The 24,036-nt window shown below is 45.2% G+C and overlaps 1 protein-coding gene across 1 annotated transcript in view; it reads left to right on the top strand.

The window, feature by feature from the left end:
- Positions 1 to 664: 664 nt before the first annotated feature.
- lrp2bp (LRP2 binding protein) overlaps positions 665 to 24,036 on the top strand; it is a 54,633-nt gene continuing 31,261 nt past the window's right edge. Inside the window, exons 1-3 of the mRNA XM_078557424.1 lie at positions 665 to 719; positions 3,123 to 3,238; positions 16,771 to 16,884. Of these exons, the coding sequence (XP_078413550.1) occupies positions 665 to 719; positions 3,123 to 3,238; positions 16,771 to 16,884 (285 nt within the window). The remainder of the gene's footprint in view (positions 720 to 3,122; positions 3,239 to 16,770; positions 16,885 to 24,036) is intronic.

The raw sequence follows: 24,036 nt of genomic DNA, 5'->3' as shown, positions 1-24,036 counted from the left end.
TCCCCTGAACCCTTGCTATGAACGAAGCTCAGGAGAAGGGCAGTGAGACAGAGGGAATGAGTGAGGAAGTGAGAGGAGTTTTGAATGGGAGGGAGTGGGGAAGCAGTGAGCAAGAGGGTCGCAGAGGGAGGTGATGAGCGGGAGGTCGATGACAGGAGGCAGCAAGCAAGAGCACCGATGAGCAGGAGGCAGCAAGTGGGAGGATTGGGGAGGGAGTCGGCAAGTAGCAGGGTCGGTGAGTGGGAGGGTCTGTGAGTAGGAGGATTGGGAGGGGAAGTAGGGAAGTGGCAGTTTGTTTTTAAAAAGACTGAGTTGAAGAAGGGTCATATTGGACACAAAACATTAACTCTGTTTCTCTCTTCACAGATGCTGTCAGCCCTGCTGAGTTTTTCCAGCACTTTCTGTATTTGTTTCAGATCTCCAGCATCCACAGTATTCTGCTTTTATCTTAGTATTTAATTCACTGCCATTTCTCTTCCAGAAATACCTACCTTGAAGAAGTTCAGCCCTTCTCTCCGATGGGATTTCTGTTTGTCTCTTTCACCCTGTTCACCTATATTGCTTTCTATTTCCCTCCTGGTGTTTGATAAGGTGTTTATCAAAACTTGCTTTCACAGCCATATCCCCTTCCTCAGTGACTGTCTCTGGCTCCCACTTACCCTCTATGGATTCCAACTCTGTGGTTCCATCCTTCATGTTTCGATCGCCCAAGATTACAGGTATCTCCAAGACATACATGTTCCTTGGACTGCTGTCCTTGCCGCATCCTGAGATCCACACTCAGTGCCATGCACAGCCATGTGTACATACTTGACCTCTCTCTTCAGCAGCACCAACTCACCCTATCTTGAAGCTGTCCTGGTCCCCAGTTTTATTTCATTCTTCGCCTCATCTGACTGCTTAGCAAGAAACTTTTTCTCTTCCTTTCAGGTGTTAAGGAACACAAGCTCCAACAGCTTATGGGTTCTGACACCCCTTGGATCTTCCTCCCCTTCCCTTCCCTCTAACCCCATCTCTTCTTCTAATCCCACTTCTCACCCGTGCATTCACTACACCCTCTCTGATTCTGAACAATCTGTGCTGAACAAAGGATTCCATTTTATCCCCTTATGTCCCTACCTTAATGAATTTTGGGCTCAGCACAACGTTGAACTCTTCTTCTGTCAACCTTCGCCTTCGTGCCTCCTTTGGCCTAGAGTCCTCCCACCACTCAATGGATCCTTTCACCCGTCTCCAATACTCTGCCTCCACCTGGACCCCTCCCTGTGGTCTCTTAACCTGCTCTTGATCTTTTCATTGAGAACTATCGGAGTGACATCGACCATCTTAATTCTTCTGCTCCCCTCATTCACGCTGACTCCCTCTGAATTCGCTGCACTCAGTTCTCTCAGATCCAACCCTGACTTTGTTATCAAACCCACTGACAAGGGTGGTGTTGTTGCCTGGTGTAGGTGCTGATCGCCAACTCTCAGACAGTACTTCCTATCTCCCTCTGGACCATGTCCCCACCACTGAACATCAACCCATCGTTTCCAGGACCGTCACTGACCTAATCTCCTCTGGAGATCTTCTCTCCAAAGCCTCCAACCTCATAATTCCTCAACTCTAGCACTTCTACAAAAAAAGACAGTTCCAAAGAAGTCAAATTGGACTCGAAACGTTAACTCTGTTTCTCTCTCCACAGATGCTGCCAGACCTGCTGAGTTTATCCAACACTTTTTGTTTATATTTCAGATCTCCAGCATCCACAGTATTTTGCTCTTATTAAGATTGATAGGGTGAATGCTGAGAGATTGTTTCTGCTGGTCAGGGAATCTAAAACACGGTGACACAGTCTCAGATAAGGAGCCGATCATTTTGGACTGAGATGAGGAGAAATTACTTCATTCAAAGAGTATGAATCCTTGGAATTCTTTACTCCAGATGGTTATGGGTGCTCCATCATTGAATACATTTAAGGCTGGAATAGACAGATTTTTGGTCTTTCAAGTAATCAAGGAATATGGGGAGCAGGCAATAAAGTAGAGTAAAAACCAATGATCAACCATGAATGCGTTGAATGGCAGAGCAGGCCCAATGGGCCATGTAGTCTACTCCTGCTCCTATTTATTGTGTACTTGTGTCTCCATAGTTAACTGATGATAAGGTCACATAGATCCATGTGGGTCCTCTTGAAGTACATCTGCTTCTTAACATAGGTGTCACAATGTTAAATATATTTCATATCAGTTATGAGTTTTTTAAATTCCCTTTCTGCCTTCAAATAGCTTCTGCTATGTTTTACAAAATTTAGAGAAAGGCATTAAGTGTTAGTTATACAAAAAAGGCCTATTGGAACAAGTTTTCTTTAAGCTAGATTTTTCATTGCTCAGTTGGAAAGCGTGCTCTCCAATGTGAAATTGAGTCGTGCAAATCAGGAAAGGTCTTTAATTCTAGTTATTGTGCTATAGAGGGGAAAGTAGCTAAACTTTTTTCACCTGCTACTAACTGCTGTTCGTTCAATTGTGGGAAAGTGCGCTTGTGAGGAAGTTAGGTGAGGATTGTATTGGGCCCAGCTGTGATGTCTCACACGGTTCAATTGCCTTGTCAATGTCTCGTTTCCATCATGAAGAATAACCCATCCCTGTCCAGTTCCTTGGGCAACCAGTCCTAGTGGAACCAGGAAATCATATCCCAACTTGAGTAAGTGCCTTCAGGAGAGAGTGGTTAAATTGGGATAAAAAAACACATTTCAAAAAGCAAGATTTAATTTATAAATGACTACATTTGCTCCCATTGCCTGTTCTCCAGACTTTCCTGCATGACAAACCGTTTCCCAGCTGTGTGACTAAACTGCAGCCTTTTCTTAAGGTGCTGTTAGAACTCCTCTGAAACAAGATAAAGTCCAAAGTGATTTCCTAACAATTCGATGTTTCTTCTTCCTGTTTCTCAGTGGTAAAATATCCAGCCTTTGCAACTCAGCATTTGCCCACTAATGCACAACTGAGATCGGGACCTCTGCAAATGTAATAACAAGCACAATACCAGTAGCTTGGCCCTACCTTTAACTTAAAGCATAGATTAGAAGCAAAAATATTAAAAGTTAAGTTGAAAATTGCATATTTTTTGTGCTTTATATTCAGTTGAAAGTTTCAAACATACCACTGAAGTGAAAAAGGCAGATGCTTTCTTAAGGAAACGGATCAAAGAAGGAGATTTGCAAGCAATTTTCTTATTGGGACAACTCTACTTTGAAGAGGTGAGGTAATAGTTCGTGAATATAGCAAAACAAGAAGCTATGAGATTGAGTGATTTATTGAGGCAAAACCATTAAAATAGCCTTTTTCTTATTTACATTACCAAAACTGATATTTTGCATCATACGATCCAACATCAATTTTTGTCAATAGTTCAGTGGAGCGAATAACTTTATTATGGGTATTTATTGCTGGCTACCTTTCCTTTTCTGCAAAGAAAAAAAATAAGCTGAGCCTGTCTAATTTCTACTTCGATTTGAGTATGATTTGTAGGCATGTTATCAGATATTTTCTGGTATTCTCTGGCATCATCTCTACCCAAACTTTATAATAGGTAAGTACACATTTGTTTGTAAATTAGAGTTACACTAAGGGATATTTTATTCTTTGTGCCTTGATATGTACCTTCATTATTTCTCTGATATTCTTTTCAAGCTGGTTCCCTCAGCCAGTAAGACTATATGAGAAAACAGGGAAGTCTGCAGCGTCAGAACCTTCAGCTCAAGAGTTTTTGAGCTGGAGGCTGAGCTGCAGACACTGCAACGCATCGGGGAGGGGGAATGTTACCTGGATGCTTTGTACCAGGAGGCAGTCACACCCCTTAGGATAGGGTCTCCTGATTTGGAAGATGGTCATGGACAGGAGAGTGTGATTGCAGCTTAGGCAGGTAAGGTTAACCCAGAGGGCAGGAGTGTCAGCCTCTTCAATTGTCCAACGGGTTTGAGGTTCTTTCAGCTTGTTTGGATAAGAGTGGGGGCTGCAGGGTGGATGAGCTGACTGACCATAGCACTGTGGTACAGGAAGCCATTCAAGTGGGGGGAGCAAAAAGGAACACAGGGGACAGTGTAGTGAGGGGGATTGGCACTGTTATCTGCAGCAAAGAGCGAGAGTCCAGATGGCGCTGTTGCCTGCCTGCTGCCAGGGTTCAGGACATCTGCTGGGGGCTGGAGAGGAATTTACAGTGGTACAGAGGATCTGGTTGGTGTGGTCCATATAGGTATTAATGACATAGGCAGGACGAGGAAGTAGGCTCTGCATAGTCAGTATGAAGAGATAGGCACCAAATTAAGAAGCAGAACCTCAAAAGTAATAAACTCTGGATTATTACTTGAGCCACATGCCAATTGGCATAGGGCAAATAAACTTAGAGAAATGAATGTGTGGCTCAAAGACTGGTGTAGGAGAAGGGGACTCCGGTTCATGGGGCAATGGCACAGTACTGGGGAAAGTGGGGGATGGACCGTTGGGACGGTCCACACCTGAACCGTCCTGGGACTGGCCTTCTAGGGAGCCGCATAACTAGGGAAGTAGAGAGAGTTTTAAACTAAATAGTGGCGGTAAGGTTTCAAATTTGGAAAGATGTAGTAAGCCAAAGAGTAGAGACAAGGCAAGAGAGAAAGATTCAAATATGGGAAATGATAAACAGAGCATGATAGGAAGGGGCAGGGAGTACAAATCTAAAAGGAAATCTGCAGATAAGGCTAGACGTTACCAAAATAATAAAAGGACAAAACTAAAGACCCTACATCTGAATGCACATAGCATTTGAAATAAAACAGATGAACTTAGTGTAAACAGAAATATATAAGTACAATCTGATAGCAATTACAGAGACATGGCTATAGGGTGACAGAGATTGGGATCTGAATATTGAAGGGTACGTGACATTTAGGAAGGACAGGAAGCTAGGAAAAGGCAAGGTGTAGCTCTGTTAATTAATGATGGTATTAGCACATTAGAGAGGGATGACCTTAAGTGCAGGATGTAGAAGTGGTTTGGGTTGAGATGAGAAATGATAAAGGCAAGAGGTCACTTGTGGGAGTGGTGTACAGGCCACCTAATTGTAACTACATGGTACAACAGAGTATAAAGGAAGAGATAATGAGAGCTTGTCAGAAAGGTACTGTGATAATCATGGGGATTTTAATCTATACATAGACTAGAAAAATCAGATGGGCAAGGTAGCCTAGATGAGGGGTTCATGGCATGTTTTCAGGATAGTTTCTTAGAACTGCACATTCTGGAATCAACCAGAGAGCAGGCAATACTAGACCTGGGGCGGGATTTTCTGCAACCACCCGCCACCGGGATCTTCCAGTCCTGCTGCAAGTCAATGGACTTCTGGCTGGGGCGTCGCCTCGCCTGTGGTGGGTCCCACCTGCAACAGGGCCAGGGAGTCCAGAAATCTACCTATTTCCTTTTTAAATCTATTCAGTGACTTGCCCCCACAGCCTCTGTGGTAGAGAATTCCATAGGTTCACCTCTGAGTGAAGAAGTTTCTCCTCATCTCTGACCTAAATGGCCTACCCCATATCTTGAGACTGTGACCCCTGTTCTAGACCCCGAGCCAGAGGAAATATCATCCCTGCATCCAGTCTGTCCACCCGTCAGAATTTTGTATGTTTCAGTGAATACAGACCTAGTCGACCCAATCTCTCCTCACATGACAATCCTGCCATCCCAGGATTTGGTATTGTGCAACAAGATAGGATTAATTGGTAACCTCATAGTGAAGGCACTCCCTAGGTAGCAACGTTCATAATATGATTGAATTTTACATGCAGTTTGAGAGAGAGAAGTGTGGGTCCAAGACTAGTATTTTAAACTTAAATAAGGGCAATTATGAGGGCATGAAAGCAGAGCTAGCTAGAGTGAACTTGCAAATGAGTTTAAGGGATAAGTCAACAGAGATGCAGTGGCAGATATTTAAAGGGATATTTCAGAATACACAGAAGATTGGATATGAAAGATTGGATAGGCTGGTGTTATTTTCCTTGGAGCACCGAAGGTTGAGAGGGAACCTGATAGAGATGTATAAGATTATGAGGAGGATAGATAGGGTGGATAGGAAGGCAATTTTTCCATTAGTAGAGGAGTCAATAACCAGGGGGCATAGATTTAAGATCAGAGATAGAAGGCTAAGAGGGGAGTTGAGGAGAATTTTTTTCACCCAGAGGGTGGTGGGAGCCTAGAACTCGCTGACGGAAAGGGTAGTTGAGTCAGAAACTCTCATAATATTTAAGAAGTATATAGATATTCACTTGCGTTGCCGTAGCCTCCAGGGTTATGGGCCAAGTGGTGGAAAATGGGATTAGTGTAGTCAGATCTTTGTTGACCGGTGCGGACACAATGGGCCAAATGGCCTCCTTCTGTGCTGTAAACGTCTATGAGTCTATGAATAGATACATTCCAATGAGAAAGGAAAATTGCAAGGGAAGGACCCACCATCTGTGGTTAACTAAAAAAAGTTAAAGACAATATCAAACTTGAAGAAAAAGCATATAATTTGTGCAAAGAGGGTGGCAGGTCAGAAGATTGAACAGAATATAGAGAACAGCAAAGAATGACATAAAGATTAACAAGGAAGGAAAAATTAGAGTACAAGAGAAATTTAAAGATATGGTAAGAGTTTCTATAGATATTTAAATAAGAAAAGATTTAACAAGGTGAGCGTTGGTCATATAGAAAGTGAGTCTGGGGAATTAATAATGGAAAATAAGGAGGTGGTATGTGAATTGAACAGGTATTTTGCATTGGTCTTCGCTAGTCACAAGTAACATCCCAGAAATAGCTTAAAATCAGGAGATGGGAGGGAGGGAGGGAGGAACTCATAAAAATTACAATCACCAGGGAAGTGGTTTTGAATAAATTGTTGGGGCCGCGGGCTGACAAATCCCCAGGTCCTGATGGACTTCTTCATAGGGTCTTGAAAGAAGTGGCTAGTGAGATAGCTGATGCTTTGGTTTTAATTTTCCAAAATTCCCTGGATTTGGGGAAGGTTCCGTTTAGATTTGAAAATAGCAAATGTAACTCCTTTATTCAAAAAGGGAGGGGGGCAGAAAGCAGGAAACTACAGGCTTAACAACAGCTCAACATCTGTCATAAGGAAAATGTTAAAAGCTATTATTAAAGATGTCATGGCAGGGCATTTAGAAAAATTCAAGGCAATCAGGCAGAGTCAACATGGTTTTATGAAAGGGAAATCATGTTTAACCAATTATCGGAGTTCTTTGAAGAAGTAACATGTACTGTGGATATAGGGGAACCGGTGGATGTACTGTACTTAGATTTCTAGAAGGCATTTGATAAGGTGGCACACCTTAGATTATTGCAGAAAATAAAAGCTCATGTGTAGGGGTAACATGTTGACATGAATGGAAGATTGGCTAGCTAACAAGAAACATAGAGTAAGCATAAATGGATCTTTTTCTGGTTGGCAGGATGTAACGAGTGGTGTGCCACAGGGAACAGTGCTGGGGCCTCAACTTTTTACAATTTATATAAATTACTTGGGATGAAGGGACCGAAAGTATAGTTGCTAAGTTTGTTGATGACACAAAAACAATAGGAAAGTAAGTTATGAAGAGGACATAAGAGACTACAACAAGACACAGATAGGTTAAGTGAGTTGGCAAAGATCCGGCAAATGTAGTATAATGTGGGCAAATGTGAAATAGTCTATTTTTCATTTTATCTAAATGATGAGAGATTGCAGAGCTCTCAGATTCAGAGAGATCTGGGTGTCCTAGTGCATGAATCACAAAAGGCTAGTATGGAGGTATAGAAAGTAATTAGGAAAGCTAATAGAATGTTATTGTTTATTGTGAGGAGAATTTAATACAAAAGTAGGGAGGTTATGCTTCAGTTGTACAGAGCACTGTTGAGACCATATCTGGAGTACTGTGTACAGTATTGGTCTCTGTATTTAAGGAAGGATGTAAATGCATCAGAAGCAATTCAGAGAGGATTTACTAGACCAATACCAGGAATGGGTGGGCTGTCTTATGAGGAAAGGTTGGACAGGCTAGGCTTGTATCCGCTGGAGTTTAGAAGAGTAAGAGGTGACCTGATTGAAGCCTTTAAGATCCTGAGGGGCCTTGACAGGGTGGATGTTGAGAGGATGTTTCCTCTTGTGGGAGAATCTAGAACTGGGGGGGTTGTCACTGTTTAAAAATAAGGGGTTGCTTGTTTAAGACAGAGGCGAGGAGAATTTTTTTTTTCTTCAGAGAGTCGTGTGTCTTTGGAACTCTCTCAAAAGACAGTGGAAGCATCTTTGAATATCTTTAAGGCAGGTAGATAGATTCTTGATAAGCAAGGTATTGAAGGGTTATTGGGGTTAGTTGGGAGGCTACAGTTAGATCAGATATGATCTTATTGAATGGCGGAGCAGGCTTGAGGGGCCGAGTGGCCTACTCATGCTCCTAATTCGTATGTAGTTCAGATGGTTTGCTGCCAGCCACCTGCCAGTGTTATTCTTGGTCAAACATTAGGAGACATTTAGAAACATGGCACATTTTCAGTACAGAAGGAGGCCATTCAGCCTATTCTGCCTTTTTATATATTGGACAATATTTTACCTCAGAAAATCAATTAAATTTTAGGCAAAAATAAAACCTGTAGCAGCAACTTTACTGCAGAGTATTATTAGGTAAAAGTATTAACATGCTAGGTGCCAATTTTACAAATAATTTTATAAATTCAATAAAATGTTACTGCAACAAGTATGGCACAGCATCTGTACACTGACCAGAAGTTTTCACACCGCAACCCTCCCCAAGGAGCAGGAAGGTGGTGGACAGCCCACCCATTCTTAAGCTAATTGAGCCCTTTATGTGGCCAGTAGCTCTTGGAGGTGGGACATCCTGCCAATAGCTATGACCTCAGGCAACTAATTGCCTGAAGCACATAATATGGATTTGTGGCCTTCAGGGCCAGCGGAGGCAGGCTCACTCGACTTTCTGGCTGCTGGGTTGAGTCTTGGCCAATGTTTTCGAGAATCAGTACCACATCAGCCAGAAAATAGTAAGACCAACATAAAATCAGTAGTATTCTGCTACATAAAATATTTCCCAATCAAAATAAGGGGCTGGATTTTACAGGGTGTCATGTTCCCCACCCTCCCCCTGATTAAAAAGTCGGTTGCAAGCAAATCCACAAAAAGCTGGCTGCTCCATAAGCGTTTTACACTTGGTGGGGTGTTAATTGGCTCAGGGCAAGACTTCTGACCCCATCTGGGGAGGAAGCCCATCTTGGAGAACTGCTGGCCAATCCGATTGGCCGGCAGCTCTGTAGTCCTAGTGTGCCAGATTTGAATGGTGGTCACTGCTGGGACTATAGCCAATCCCCGAAGAAGAGGAGGTTATGGAGGCTGGAGTGAGGGTATTAGCGGGGCAAAGCTGGCAGGCCCCAGCAAGGGGGTGTGTACGGCCAGATTTGAGAAGCTGGGAGGGTTAAAGGGACTGGTATGACCTTGGGGAGTGGGGGTGCTGCCTCTGATGGGTACAGGGGGCCTCCTTGACCCATCCTTGCCTGTCACCAGCCTTATCAGTAAAGGCTGCCAGGCTACCCACTTGGCTTGAGCTTCTCCTTATCACCTCCCTTGATAAAATGGTGGCAGGAGAATGAGGCACTTAAATGGCCAATAAGAGTAGGCAGGCTACCCGCTGCCTCCACTGCCTTCTGTTAAATGGGAGAAAGAGAAAGGCCGGGGTGGGCGGGAATACGGTGGACAGACTACATGCTGCATTTTATGAGCCACGCTCCCCGCCCCCCCCCTCCCTCTCATCACCCCACGCCCCTCTCCTTCAAACATGCCAGGTGAAATGTCTATACCCGTTGGTGCCGGGCGTGCTTGGCAGTGTGAGCGGACAATAAGGCGAGAAGGCCAAAAATCAGTTTCACGACGTCGTGAAACCAGTTTGTGATCGTCCGCTCAGCCCGTCAATGGTCGGTGGCGTTTCCTACCATTGGACTTCAGGAACCTCGTTCCCGGTGGTGGCATAGTGGTATTGTCACTGGACTGTTAATCCTCGGTTTCTCCTTATTTACTTTATAAAAAACCCTCATAATTTTGCACACATCTGTGAAATCTCGCTGGAGTTACTGGACTATTAATCCAGAGACCCAGGGTAATACTTTGGGGACCTGGGTTCGAATCCCACCACGGCAGATGGTAGAATTTGAATTCAATAAAAATCTGGAATTAAAAGTCTGATGATGACCATGAAACCATTGCCGATTGTTGTAAAAACACATCTAGTTCACTAATGTTCTTTAAGAAAGGAAATCTGTTGTCCTTACCTGGTCTGACCTACATGTGACTCCAGACCAGCAGCAACGTGGTTGACTCTTAAATGCCCTCTAAACAAGGGCAATTAGCGATGGGCAATAAATGCTAGCCTAGCCAGCGATGCCCACATCCCAGGAACGAATAAGAAAAAATACATCTGCACATCATTTTAAGGCCAGCCCGCCAGAATCAAACCCCGCCCCCGCACTGGATCATCTGTCCACGTTGGTGTGATTGCACGCCAGTGTTTCACAACAGCATATATAAGGCATGCTCTTGGCGGGCTGCTCTTTGAGGGGAACTCGGAGGTGAGTACATAGTACCGTTGCGCAGCATTTGCCCAGGTTGCCTATTGGAGTGCCAGGTTGGGGCACTTTGGAGGCATAAGGGCAAAGGCTGCCCTGCGGTTGAGGAGGCTTGAGGGAGGGGCAAGGGCTACCTTGCTGGTGAAGGTAGTGCACAAGCACGTGTGGGGGTGGTGGGGGGTGGACGAAAGTGGTCTCACATTTTTAAAGTGACCATTCCTCTGTAGCTGAGACAGTTCAGGCACAGTCACGTTGACATGCGTGGAGTTAGGCCTCTAGCTTATCTGCCCACTCAAGCAACTAAGAGACATGCAAGTGCTCCAGAGCTTTTCACCCCTTGGGCACAGACTGCAAACTAATGAGCATTTTAGTAGACTGCAGAACGAATGGATGACTGGGCACGTTGTACAATCTCCTTGCTAAAGCTGGCCATGGAGCAGTCACTGGTGGAGGCACTCACAGCCCTTTGCAATGTCATGAACCCGGTTTGGACCAGTCGCCCCCATGGTTCAAGCTAACAGTGCAGCCTTGCAGCGTGGGTTAGGAGAATGCCTGGGCCTGAGCTGAGAGCACAGAATGCGGTCCAATGGGCAAAGCTGCCGCCAATCGATCAGGTGGAGTGGGGCGGAAGTGGTTGGAGTTTTGGGCAGCCATGCAACGCAAACACTGGCCATCCAAGTGATGACCAGCACTCTCTGGGATATGTTAAGGGGCCTTCAGACTTAACCAAGAGAGGTTCTTAGTGCACCCAAGCTAACCTATGCATCTCTCACTTTCATCCTGCAGGAGTGCATCAGGAACATGGATCCTGGTGAACTAGCTGTAAGCCTTGTGGTGTACAGAGAGTGCAGACGATGGAGAAGAGAGCAACGGAGGCGCCTGGCTGTGCAGAGGGAGGAGTAGTACCCTCAGGAGGAAGGGGCAGCTGGGGTTCCCACACACACTGCTGCAGGGCCACAGTGAGCCGTCACTGGACGGTGCCTAAGTAGACCTAGGGTCTGTAGATGCCGCCTTTCATTTCTGCAGATGACTGAGAACCAGAGTCGCCAAACACTGCACATGTCTAGGGAACTGGTCAGTCACAATAACAGCTACTGCAAACTTTGGCACCATGGGACTTGGAGGGCATCCACTGCCAGTGGTTGTGAAAGTGACCGTGACAATCAATTTTTACGCCAGTGACTCCTTTCAGGGTTCCACAGGTGACCTCTGTAGGACATCACAAGTCTCCACCCACAAATGCATCCATGCAGTCATGGGTGCCATCTTCACGAGGGCACACAACTTTGTGCATTTCGCCTGGGACCAGGACAGCCAGGATGCAAGACTGTTTGGATTTGCCCAGATCTTGGGTTTCCCACAGGTGCAGAGTGCGATCGACTGCACTCACGTGGCACTCAGATCTCCGTCGCAACAAGGGGTCAACGATATCAACCTCAAGAGCTTCCATTCGCCTAATGTGCAACTAGTGTGCGACCACCACAAACGCATCCTGCAGGTCTACGCAGTTTCCAGGGAGCGTCTACAACTCCCACATTCTCAGTCGGTCACAGATCCCTGATGTCTTCCAGAGTCCACAGAGGCTGCAGAGTTGGCTCTTAGAGGATGAGGGCTACCCTCAGAGGACGTGGCTGATGACACCCATGCGGCAGCCTCAGACTTCAGCAAAGTGAAGGTTAACGAGGCTCATGCTACAACTTGTAACTTGGTGGAGCAAACCATCGGGATGCTGAAAATGAGGTTCTGGTGCCTGGACTGGTCTGGTGGAGCCTAGCATTATAGTCCACAGAGGGTGTCATGCATCGTCATCGCCTACTGTGCCCTTAAAACCTGCCGCTACAATGGAGCGAGGAGATGCAGGAGCTGGAGGTCTCCTCCAATGAGGAGGACGTTGAGGGTGAGGAGGTCCTCGAAGTCAATGATGATGGCGATGAGGCCCTCTTGCTGACCATATGAGGCAGGCGCATTCGAGAGGCCCTCATAGCTGCTAGATTTGTGGAGGATGATGTGACATACAGTGAGGAGACACCATAGATCCTCACATTGCATCTGTGAACGTTTGACTCCAGTCTGGCTTATGGCAGCATACATAACGCTCTGTAATAATGCTCCTGTCATGGAGATGTAGTGGAGACCCTAATAGTTACTCGATTGCAGGAGGATGATGACGACATGCAGTGAAGACACTCCATAGATCTTCACATAGCCTCTGAGAATGTCTGATTCCTGTCTGGCCAAAGGCAGCTCACTTGCACTCTGTGATCAAGGACGTATTATAGAGACCCAGCCATGAAACTTTAAAAGCATCTGATCCTTTGCCTGCCTTCAGCACCTGAGCCCTTCATGAGCAGAGCATTATTGGTCACAGGTGCTGAAGAGATGGGGACAAGCCGCACCTTAAAGGTGCTGGGAGCACACAGAGAGAATGACAGAGCTCTGTGACACCTGCTCACGACATTCTGGCAGCAATGACAAGCACCACCAAGGAACAGGCATCACTAATATGTCCAAGGTGTATCAGGCCGGACCGTCACTTTGTTCTGAAGGCTGCACAAAGCAGAGGGTAGCGACCCTGGACTGAGACACCTGCCTTTATCTTGTGCAGAAAGGTTTCACATCTGAGTGACATGATCACTGCTTATCAGAACAAGGAGCCATAGGCAGGGAGACATTCTTGGGAGTTTATTGACAATAGTGAACATTATGTGCAAGCGATTAACACCTGTGCCCAGGCTATGTGACTATTTTCCTTTCCTAACCCTGCCACTATGTCTTGGTGCTCCCGGGACATCCACAGCGGAGGTGGAGGCAGCCTGCTGGCTGCTACAACCTGTCTATGATTACCTTGGTGGGCATCCTCTGGAGGGCTGAGACCTGGAATGCCCCTGGCCTGCTTTCGGGTCCTGCTGTGTGGCAGTGGCACCCTCCTCAGCCTGTGGAGATGGAGCTGCCAAAGACACAGGAAGAGAGGAGTCAGATGGGCTGGACACTCCTGGAGTCACCTGCATGGATGCCCCCGGGGAGTACACCTGCTAATCCTCCTTCCTATGGGTGCCTAAGGGTCTCTGGCTGAATCTTTGAGGAGAAGGGGGTAGCTGGAGTGAGAACGGGCTGCCTTGCACACCACTCATGTACACACTGTTGGAGGCCAACTGTGGTGTCGGCGATTGAGTTCAGCCTGTGCAGCAGTGTAGGAGCAACGTCCTGGACCAAGGGCTCCATGATAGCCGCCATCCTATCAGTGCTGACCTTGGTGTGTTGGTATGACGGCACAATCATCTCACCCTGACGGTGGACGGACCCCTCCATTATGCCTTACAATCTGAGGAAGGCAGCGAACATACCTTCCTGACATTTCCGAGGTTTTTTTCTTTTTATTCATTCACAGGATGTGGGCTTCGCTGGCTGGGCCTGCATTTATTGCCCATCCCTAATTGCCCTTGAGAAGGGGTTGGTGAGCTGCCTTCCTGAACCGCTGCAGTTCATGTGCTGTAGGTACACCCACAGTGCTACTAGGAAGGGAGTTCCAGGATTTTGACGCAGCGACAGTGAAGGATCGGTGATATATTTCCAAATCAGGGTGGTGAGTGATTTGGAGAGGAATTTCCAGGTGGTGGTGTTCCCATCTATCTGCTGCCCTTGTCCTTCTAGATGGTAGTGGTCGTGGGTTTGGAAGCTGCTGTCGAAGGAGCCTTGGTGAATTCCTGCGGTGCATCTTGTAGATGGTACACACTGCTGCCACTGTGAGTCGGTGGTGGATGGAGTGAATGTTTGTGGATGTGGTGCCAATCAAGTGGGCTGCTTTGTCCTGGATTGTGTCGAGCTTCTTGAGTATAGTGGGAGCTGCACTCATCAGGCTAGTAGGGTATTCCATCATGCTCCTGACTTGTGCCTTTTAGATGATGGACAGACTTTGGGGAGTGAGTTACTCATCGCACAATTCCTAGCTTCTGACCTGCTCTTGTAGCTACAGTATTAATATGGCTACTCCAGTTCAGTTTCTGGTCAATGATAAGCTCCCAGGATGTTGATAGTGGGGGATTCAGTGATGGTAATGCCATTGAACATCAAGGGGCGATGGTTGGATTCTCTCTTGTTGTAGATGGTCATTGCCTGACACTTGTGTGGCGCGAATGTTACTTGCCACTTGTCAGCCCATGCCTGGACATTGTCCAGGTCTTGCTGCATTTGGACATGGCTGCTTCATGGGCTGTATCTGAGGAGCCGCGAATGGTGCTGAACATTGTGCAATCATCAGCGAACATCCCCACTTCTGACCTTATGATGGAAGGATGGCCATTGATGAAGCAGCTGAAGATGGTTGGGCCGAGCACACAACCACATCTGGAACTCCTGCAGTGATGTCCTAGAGCTGATATGATTGACCTCTAACAACCACAACCATCTTCCTTTGTGCTAGAGATGACTGCAACCAGCAGAGTGTTTTGCCCCCTGATTCCCATTGACTCCAGTTTTCCAAGAGTTCCTTGATGCCACACTCGGCCAATTGTGGCCTTGATGTCAAGAGCAGTCACTCTTACCTCACCTCGGGAGTTCAGCTCTTTTGTCCATTTTTGAACCAAGGTTGTAATGAGGCCAGGAGCTGAGTGGCCCTGGCGGAACCCAAACTGGGAGTCAGTGCTTCCTCCAAGTCGTGTTCAACATGGAGGAGTACTGATTCATCAGCCTAGAGAGGGCGTTACGTGGTAATCAGCAGGAGGTTTCCTTGCCCATGTTTGACCTAATGCTGTGAGACTTCATGGGGTCCAGAGACTATGTTGAGGACTCCCAGGACAACTTCCTCCCGACTGTATACCGTTCTGCTGCCACCTCTGTTGGGTCTCTCCTGTCGGTGGCACAGGACATACCCAGGGATGGTGAAGGTGGTGTCTGGGACATTACCTGTAAGATATGATTCCACGAGGATCACTATGTCAGGCTGTTGCTTGACTATTCTGTGTGACAGCTCTCCCAATTTTGGCACTAGCCTCCAGATGTGGGTGGTGAGTGGTCCTATGGATAGGATGAGGACAATGAACGTGTGTGTGAGAAAGTGAATGGTGATGCCCCTTGAACTAGCAGTCAGTGAGGGCCCTGTGGATGTGTGATGGGTTTGTGAGTGTGAGAGTTGAGAGTGATGAGAAGAGTGACTTACCCTGGTGGAACGGAGGAGATCATTCATCCTCTTGCGGCACCGGGTGGCTGTCCTCTTTTGTAGTGATGCTAGTGCTGAACACCGCTGCCAGCGCCTCCAAAACTGGATTAGTGATGTTGCTGCCCACACTGCAGCCAAAGTGGGGGCAGAGGACATCACAGCGGGCCTCCACTGCGTCCAAAAGGCGCTCAGGGGACAAGTCATTGAACCTGGGGGCTGTAGTCTTCTTGCCTTTCAGGGCCATGTCTTCCGTGCAACGGTCGTGGACTGGAAGCATTGAGAGGTGTGCATCTGGCTGCAGTTTAAATATGGTGCCCGGCGTGGTGAAGCGGAAAAGTGACGGCATGACGGATGAATGAGAGCCCACCCGCCATGGAAACAGCGTGTTTCCCGGGAATGCATAATTAATGCAGCAGCTTTGGGACGATACGGTGTGAAAAGCCGCCATTGTGGCCAGCGGGTAAAACGTCGTTTTACCTGTCCGTACCACAGTTAGTGCAAATCTGGGACAATTCCCCCCGCCAGCAGGCGAGCATAAAATCCAGCCCTAGATTCCAGCTTGTCTGATAGCATCAGCTGCTACTTTTACATTACTGCCCCTTAGTGGACTCAGAGCTCCATAAATACAGCTCACTCAGGAATCTCAGCTGTCTATGCACCTTAATTACTTAAACTTGATTTGTCTTTTTGACAGAAACCCAGTGCTTATGGGAGTATTCCTAAGAAGAAACTAAAACACAAATTTGGTACCTATCTGAAATGCTGAATGATATTAGGTTGAATGTTATATATTCTTTGATATGTTCCTCGTGATATAACAACTATCATAGAAATTTCCTGGGCTGATACTTTTAAAATCTGTCTGCAGATATATAAAGACTAAGGCCCAAACCTAGAGTCAACTTCCCACAGATGTCTGTGAAGGCTAATAGCAGTAAGCAAACTGAATGTTTACATGAACAAAATTGAAGATTGTCCTAATGGCTCATTTTTGTGTGCCTTAAGGGATGCTATGAAACAGCTTTTGAAGAGTTTAACAAAATTAAAGACACAGACTTCCAAGCTCTCTATCAACTTGGTGTGATGTATTACGATGGCTTAGGCACTAAGGAGAATCCTGTGAGTAAATAAACCACTATTACTTTCTAACGTGTTTTTATACCATATCTTTGTGGACCAGTGCTATTACAAACAGAATAGAGTAAATCAGAATGCAAACAATTCTTCACAAAGACTGTTGTGTATTGGGAATGCTGACTACTACAGTCACATCTGTGATCCACTCTCCCATCAAGTGAACTTCTGTGATTTGCACAATTTACCAGCATGAATATGCACAACTATTTCAAATTTTAAACTTAATTTGGTGCCCAAAGTCTCAAGAATTTCTTAAATCTGGCAAGGAAGGAAAGAGAGAGTAACTAGTGCATTACCTTTCTTGCCCATTGAGGTTGTTGAACTTTTGCAGCAGTGGCCTGCAGTCTTAGGGATGGGAGGAATGTAGGCACTCAGAGTGATATTTCTAGCAGGCTTTCTGCCATAGTCTGCGCCTCTAGATACCACTTACTCCGAGGAGAAGTTGCAGGTCAAAATCTATAAAATTATGGCATCTTCTGCACCTGAGTGCCATGTCCTCCTGCCTTGCTTGGCTCTGTGTGCCAGTACTCTTGTCGTAATCATTCTTGAAAAAATGAGATTGATGAGATCTGCAGTGAAAGTAGAAAGTCAAATAAGTGAGCCAAGCATTGTTCCTTTCTTACCTGCCTATCTCTCAGTCATCACCAGGCAGAGGGACAGGCAGAATGTGCGTGTAACGAAAGCCATGTGCGGCACTGACTGCTGTACTGACCGCCATCTTATCATTTCAAAGCTAAACATCAAGATCTAACCCCCTAAATGCCTCAGAGCATGAAGGTCTAGAAGCATCTCAGTGCCTCAAGGCTCAATCAGGCCACCATGGAGGATTCCCTCTCAGAGAAACTCAAAAGGTGCCTGTGTACAGCAAAAATGGACATTCACTGTGGATTGAAGATGACTAGGTGACCTTCAGGGATATAGTGTACTCCACTGCTCTAAAGGCCCTTGGCGCTACCTCTTGTAAGCATCAAGATTGGTTCAATGAAAACAATGAGGTAATCGATTAACTACTGGAGGAGAACATTGCTTCTTACAGGATTTACCTCAATGATAAGTCGTCATCATTGAAGCACGATGGCTACCAAAACATCCACAGGACTGTCCAATGTAAGCTCAGAGAGAGGCTTACACTTGGCTGAACCAGAAATCAGATGAATTTCAGCCCTGTTGTTGCAAATATCTGATTCCATAATCTATGTGTTTTAGAGGGTTTTTTTAAATTAGTTTTAGGAATATAACTTTTGGGTTGAAGATTTAAATGTAAAATATAAATGAAAATCTCGATTAAGAACCTAGTAAACTACCCTACAGTAAATGCAAATCAAACAAGCTTAGGTTAGCTTTTAACTGTAATTAACCCATGTTAATGTTACAAGGTCAGAGGTAGAATTGTAAAACTTAAACAATAGATGACCCAACTTTGAGCTTTTTAATGGAACCAGGCAGTCTACCCTTACTTCAATAAATGATTTTAATAATTTATGTAGTTCCCAGATGAAAGAAGCTGAAACAATTTTTGGTAAGAGTAAAACTCCATTAGGAGATATAAATTATCCACGAGTCACAGAATCAAAGAGTTATGTTGAAAGTAAAAATAATTAATTTACATTTCTGTTTGTAATATCCCAAGTATGTCACATTGTCGTGGAAATCGGCTGTGGGGGTTAGAAGGTTTCTTTGTTTAATTTATCTGGGTGTTTCTCACAGGAGGCAGTTGCATATTTGGTCTTGTGTAGGTTACATCTTACTTAGAGTTCGTGAGGGAAAAAGACTGGAAGATTGACCTTGCTTGTTGCTAGAGGGATAAATCCACCATGACCCTCAGAGTGAAAACAAATTTGGAGAATCCAGTGAAGCCTAAGTTTGAGCTGAGAATTCCACAGTCGTAAGGTTTTGAAGAAAAGTTTGAGAATCGCTTAGCCAAAAGCTAATGGGAGGATCTCCATGAAATTTCATACCTCAGAGAATAGCTGGAACATGAAGAGAGATCAAAGTGAACTCTAGAGGGCTGTGGCATATCTTTGGGCTGGTCCCAGGAAAAGTAAATGAACCTTCAAGATTTCATAAGATAAGGGAACTGTTGGGGACGAAGTAAAAGTAAAACTGAATTCATAGTTATAAACTATAGTGTTAAGTTAATAATACTTGTTTTCTTTAAGTTCGTTTATATCTACAATAAAGTTTATTTTTGTTTAAAAACATAATCTTGTGGTGTAGTTCTTTCAGTTAATTATCAGGTGTCTGGATTTCTCTTTAAACGTTAATGGTCTCTAACAGGATTGTAACAATATGCAAACCTCAAAGAGATTCTACGATGCTCTGAAATCTGTCTACAGGCTCCTGACAACTGGTTCATCACCAATCCTTGGTGCTGACGGGTCAACACTGCTCACAGAAAAAGTCTCAATTCTAGAGAGATGCGCAGAGTACTTTAACCACATCCTCAATCAGCCTTCATCTATCAATAAAAAAACAATCAATAGGCTGCCACAGGTTGCCATCAACTGCCCTGTCGCTAACCCTCCCACACTGTTAGAAACAACGAACACAATCAATCTCCTGTCTAGCCACAGAGCTGCAGGAGCTGATGCTATCCCAGCTGAGCCTACAAGGCTGGAGGCCAATACCAGAAGCTCACTGAACTCTTTCTGTCTACATGGGAGCAAGGAACCATACTATAAGAATACAAAAATGCCTCCATTGTCCATCTATACAAGCGGAAAGGAACTTGCCAACCTTGCGACAATCATAGAAAAATCTTACTCCTCTTCTTCACCTCAAAACCTTTGCCAGAATCCTTCTGAACCACTTAGTGCAACAACTCGACCAGGATCTGCTGCCAGAGAGTCAGTTTGGTTTCCGAAAAGGTCAAGGAACCCCAGATATGGTGTTTGCAGTTAGACAGCTCCAGGAGAAATGCCAACAACAGAACATGGACATCTACATCACATTTGTTGACCTGATCAAGGCCTTTGACCAATCAGCCGTGAGGGCCTTCGGAAGGTAATGGAGAAGTTTAGCTGCCCTGAGAAATTCATCACGATCATTTGACAGTTTCATGATGACATTCTTGCACGTGGCCTGGATGATGATGAGTCTTCTGACCCATTCCCAATCACTAAAGGAGTTAAACAAGATGGCGTGCTAACATCAACTCAGCATGTTTTTTTTGGCCATGGTCTCCGATGCCTTCCATGATGATGATTCTGGCATTGAAATCAGATATTGCATGGACAGGAAGCTGCTTAATCTGAGATACACTCCAGACAAAAAGACCAAAGTCTCCAAGGTCATAATTCGTGATTTCCTTTTTCCCAGTGACTGCGCACTAGCTGTCAGTTCAAAGCTAGACATGCAATGTTGCATGAACTTGTTCACCAATGCATATGGCAACTTCGGTCTTATTATCAGCACAAAGAAAACTGAAGTAATGTACCAGCCTTGCTTCAGGAATGCCCTATCTCAAGTTCAAGGTTTTAGTCCATGACCAGAACCTGTCAGCAGCTGATAAGTTCACTTATCTCGGCAGCACACTCTCTCGAGCTGTCTATATTGATGACAAGACAAATGCAAGAAGTGCTAAAGCAACTGTAGCCTTTGGCAGACTTCAAACATCAACCTGGGAATGAAGAGGAGTAAATCTGCCTACTAAACTGAAAGTCTACAGAGCAATAGTCCTGCCCATTCTACTCTACGCATATGAGACCAGTGTCATGCCAAGAAGCTCGACCACTTTCACTTGAGCTGCCTGCAGAAGCTTCTGAAGGTCAGAGAGCAGGAAAAAATACCAGACACTGAGGTGTTCATCCAAACCGGCATACCAGGCATCCACGCCACATATTGACACATTCACAACTGAGTTGGGCTGGTCATGTAGCCAGAATGCCTGGCACTCGTTTACCAAAGCAAATCTTCTATGGAGAGTTTGAGTCTGCTCTCATGGTGGTCAAAGGAAGCACTACAAGCACACTCGGAAGGCTTCACTTAGGAGTTTTGATATCGACTCCAAGTCCTCGGAGAAGCTTCTCCAAGATCGCTGCATCTGACGCAACCAAATACAGAACGGTGTGACCTCCTTTGAAAGCAAGCACATATCAGAAGCAGAAAGAAAACTCAAGGAGAGGAAATCCTGAGCCATAAATTCATTGAAAATTTATCATCTGTGGTATTCTGTCCTATTTACCTCAGAGGGAGGAAAATAAAAAAGGCAAAACATTTACCCCAGATATCTTTCACACACTAAAGCCAAAGCAAAGTACTGGGGTACTGGAAATGTATAATAAAAGCAAAATGCTGGAAACTCCCAAGAGATCAAACATAGAAACATAGAAAATTGGAGCAGGAGTAGGTCATTTGGCCCTTTGAGCCTGTTCCGCCATTCAATATGATCATGGCTGATCCTCTATCTCAACGCTTTCCTCCCGCGCTCTCCCCATACCCCTTGACATCTTTAGAGTCCAGAAATCTATCTGTTTCCTTCTTAAATATTTTCAGTGACTTGGCCACCACAACCTTCTGTGGTAGAGAATTCCATAGCTTCACCACCCTCTGAGTGAAGACATTTCTCCTCATCTCAGTCCTAAATGGTCTACCCTGTATCTTGAGACTGTGACCCCTGTTCCAGATCCCCCAGCTAGAGGAAATATCATCCCTGCACTCAGTCTGTCCATCCCTGTCAGAATTTTATATGTTTCAATGAGATCTCCTCTCATTCTAAACTCCAGTGAATACAGGCCTAATCTCTCCTCATACGACAATCCTGCCATCCCAGGAATCAGTCTGGTAAACCTTAGCTTGCACCCCCTCTATGGCAAATATATCCACTTTTAGGTAAGGAGACTGTAAGGGGTTCTTCGAGCCAGTTTACCCTTACTGTTATAAAAGCAAAAAACTGCGGATGCTGGAAATCCAAAACAAAAACAGAAACAGAAATACCTGGAAAAACTCAGCAGGTCTGGCAGCATCGGCGGAGAACAGCACAGTTGACGTTTCGAGTCTTCATGACCTGAAGGTTCTCATGTTCTGTTGAAGGGTCATGAGGACTTGAAACGTCAACTGTGTTCTCCTCTGCCGATGCTGCCAGACCTGCTGAGTTTTTCCAGGTATTTCTGTTTCTGTTTTTGTTAACTTCACTGTTAGTTTTTGACTTTAGGATTTTATAAAGAGTCAAACTCACATGGATACAAGCTCAACAGCAAGCTTGTTTATTAACAAAATAACCCCAATGCCCTAATACAAGAGCTCTAAACTAGTGTAATGACACTGCGCAACATTCAAACCACAACTTATTAATAAAAGCCACCACTGAAAAGAAAAACCCTTAGGCAAAACCCCACGTTTCTGCCCCAAGGCTTACTTGGTCCAACTCAAACCCCCTCAGGATTTAGTTGCTATCCTTAAAACTATCCTTAAACCTCAGCCCCAATATCTCTCGGTTCTGGCTGATACTTACAACTCCTCACACAGTTGGTCGTTCTGGTGCGAGCTGTAGGTCCGTGAATCAGGTTGACTGTTCCTGATCCTCCTTGGTGATTGCAGTGCCAGACCCTACAGTCTTGGCCTTTTATTACAAACTTTATCAACAATATCAAAGCATATTTCCTGGAGACATTCTGTTTGAATGGTTGGTGCTTGGCACCCTTTTAAGCTCTTTAGTCCAGTTTCTGCCTTGGTCCAGACAAACCCATTCATCACGATGTTGCTTCCACGACCGAAACAATGTACCCCATCCAGGTGTGCTGTCTCTGGCTCCCAAGTTGATGCGCATGTGATAAAGTCTATTTCTCCTTAGCTGTTGTTGATGTTTGTTTGTATAATGGCTGTTGTCTGGGGCCATCTGCTTTGTGTCTTTGAGATGATAATGCTCCATTGTCTTTACATAGTATTGACTCGATTTCAGTATTGACATGCTTTGAAAATTAACCCCGGGCAATACAGAATGCCTCTGTGTGTTGAGGTTTGGCCTGTTTGTTTCGCAATGCTTATGTCCATGAAGCAAAGTTTTTTTTTGGATCTTATATTTAATAAAAGTCCAGTTGGAGGGGATTCCAATCCTACAAGACCAAAACTACACAATACTCCAGGTGTGGTCTCACCAAGGCCCTGTACAGCTGCAGTAAGACATCCTTGCTCTTGTACTCAAGACCTCTTGCAATGAAGGCCAACATACCATTTGCCTTAAAAACAAAAAGCTAAAAGCGACTGCGGATGCTGGAAATCCAAAACAAAAACAGAATTACCTGGAAAAACTTAGCAGGTCTGGCAGCATCGGTGGAGAAAAAAACAGTTGATGTTTCGAGTCCTCATGACCCTTCGGCAGAACTGAAGTATAGTTAGGAGAGAGGTGAAATATAAGCTGGTCTAAGGTGGGGGGCAGGGGGAGAGAGAAGTTGAGGGTGGGGTGGTTGTGGGGATAAGCAAGCAGTGATAGGAGCAGATAATCAAAAGATGTCACAGACAAAAGGATCAAAGAGGTGTTGAAGGTGGTGATCTTATCTAGGAAAAGTGCTAATTAAGAATGGATGGCAGGATACTCAAGGTACAGCTCTAGTGGAGGTGGGGTGGAAAGACTAACAAAGTATTAGTTGTAGATTTAAAAATAATGTAAATAGGTGGGAAAAGAAGAATCTATATAAATTATTGGGAAAAAAAGGGAGGGGGAAGAAACGGGGTGGGGATGGGGGGAGGGGGAGTTTAAGATCTAAAGTTGTTGAATTCAATATTCAGCCCGGAAGGCTGTAAAGTGCCTAGTCGGAAGATGAGGTGCTGTTCCTCCAGTTTGCGTTGAGCTTCACTGGAACAATGCAGCAAGCCAAGGACACACATGTGGGCAAGAGAACAGGGTGGAGTGTTAAAATGGCAAGCGACAGGGAGGTTTGGGTCTTTCTTGCGGACAGACCGCAGGTGTCAGAGGAGCTGCATCCAATATCCATTACAAGCCTACCGACTCCCACAGCTACCTCGACTACAGCTCCTCACACCCCGCTTCCTGTAAGGACTCCATCCCATTCTCTCAGTTCCTTCGCCTCCGTCGCATCTGTTCTGATGACGCTACCTTCAAAAACAGCTCCTCTGACATGTCCTCCTTCTTCCTTAACCGAGGTTTTCCACCCACGGTCGTTGACAGGGCCCTCA

The sequence above is a fragment of the Cetorhinus maximus genome, chromosome 2 (assembly GCF_964194155.1).
Source record: "Cetorhinus maximus chromosome 2, sCetMax3.hap1.1, whole genome shotgun sequence".
Lineage (NCBI taxonomy): Eukaryota > Metazoa > Chordata > Chondrichthyes > Lamniformes > Cetorhinidae > Cetorhinus > Cetorhinus maximus.
Note: the sequence above shows the minus strand (reverse complement) of the source record. Positions and strands in the feature narration are given on the sequence as shown.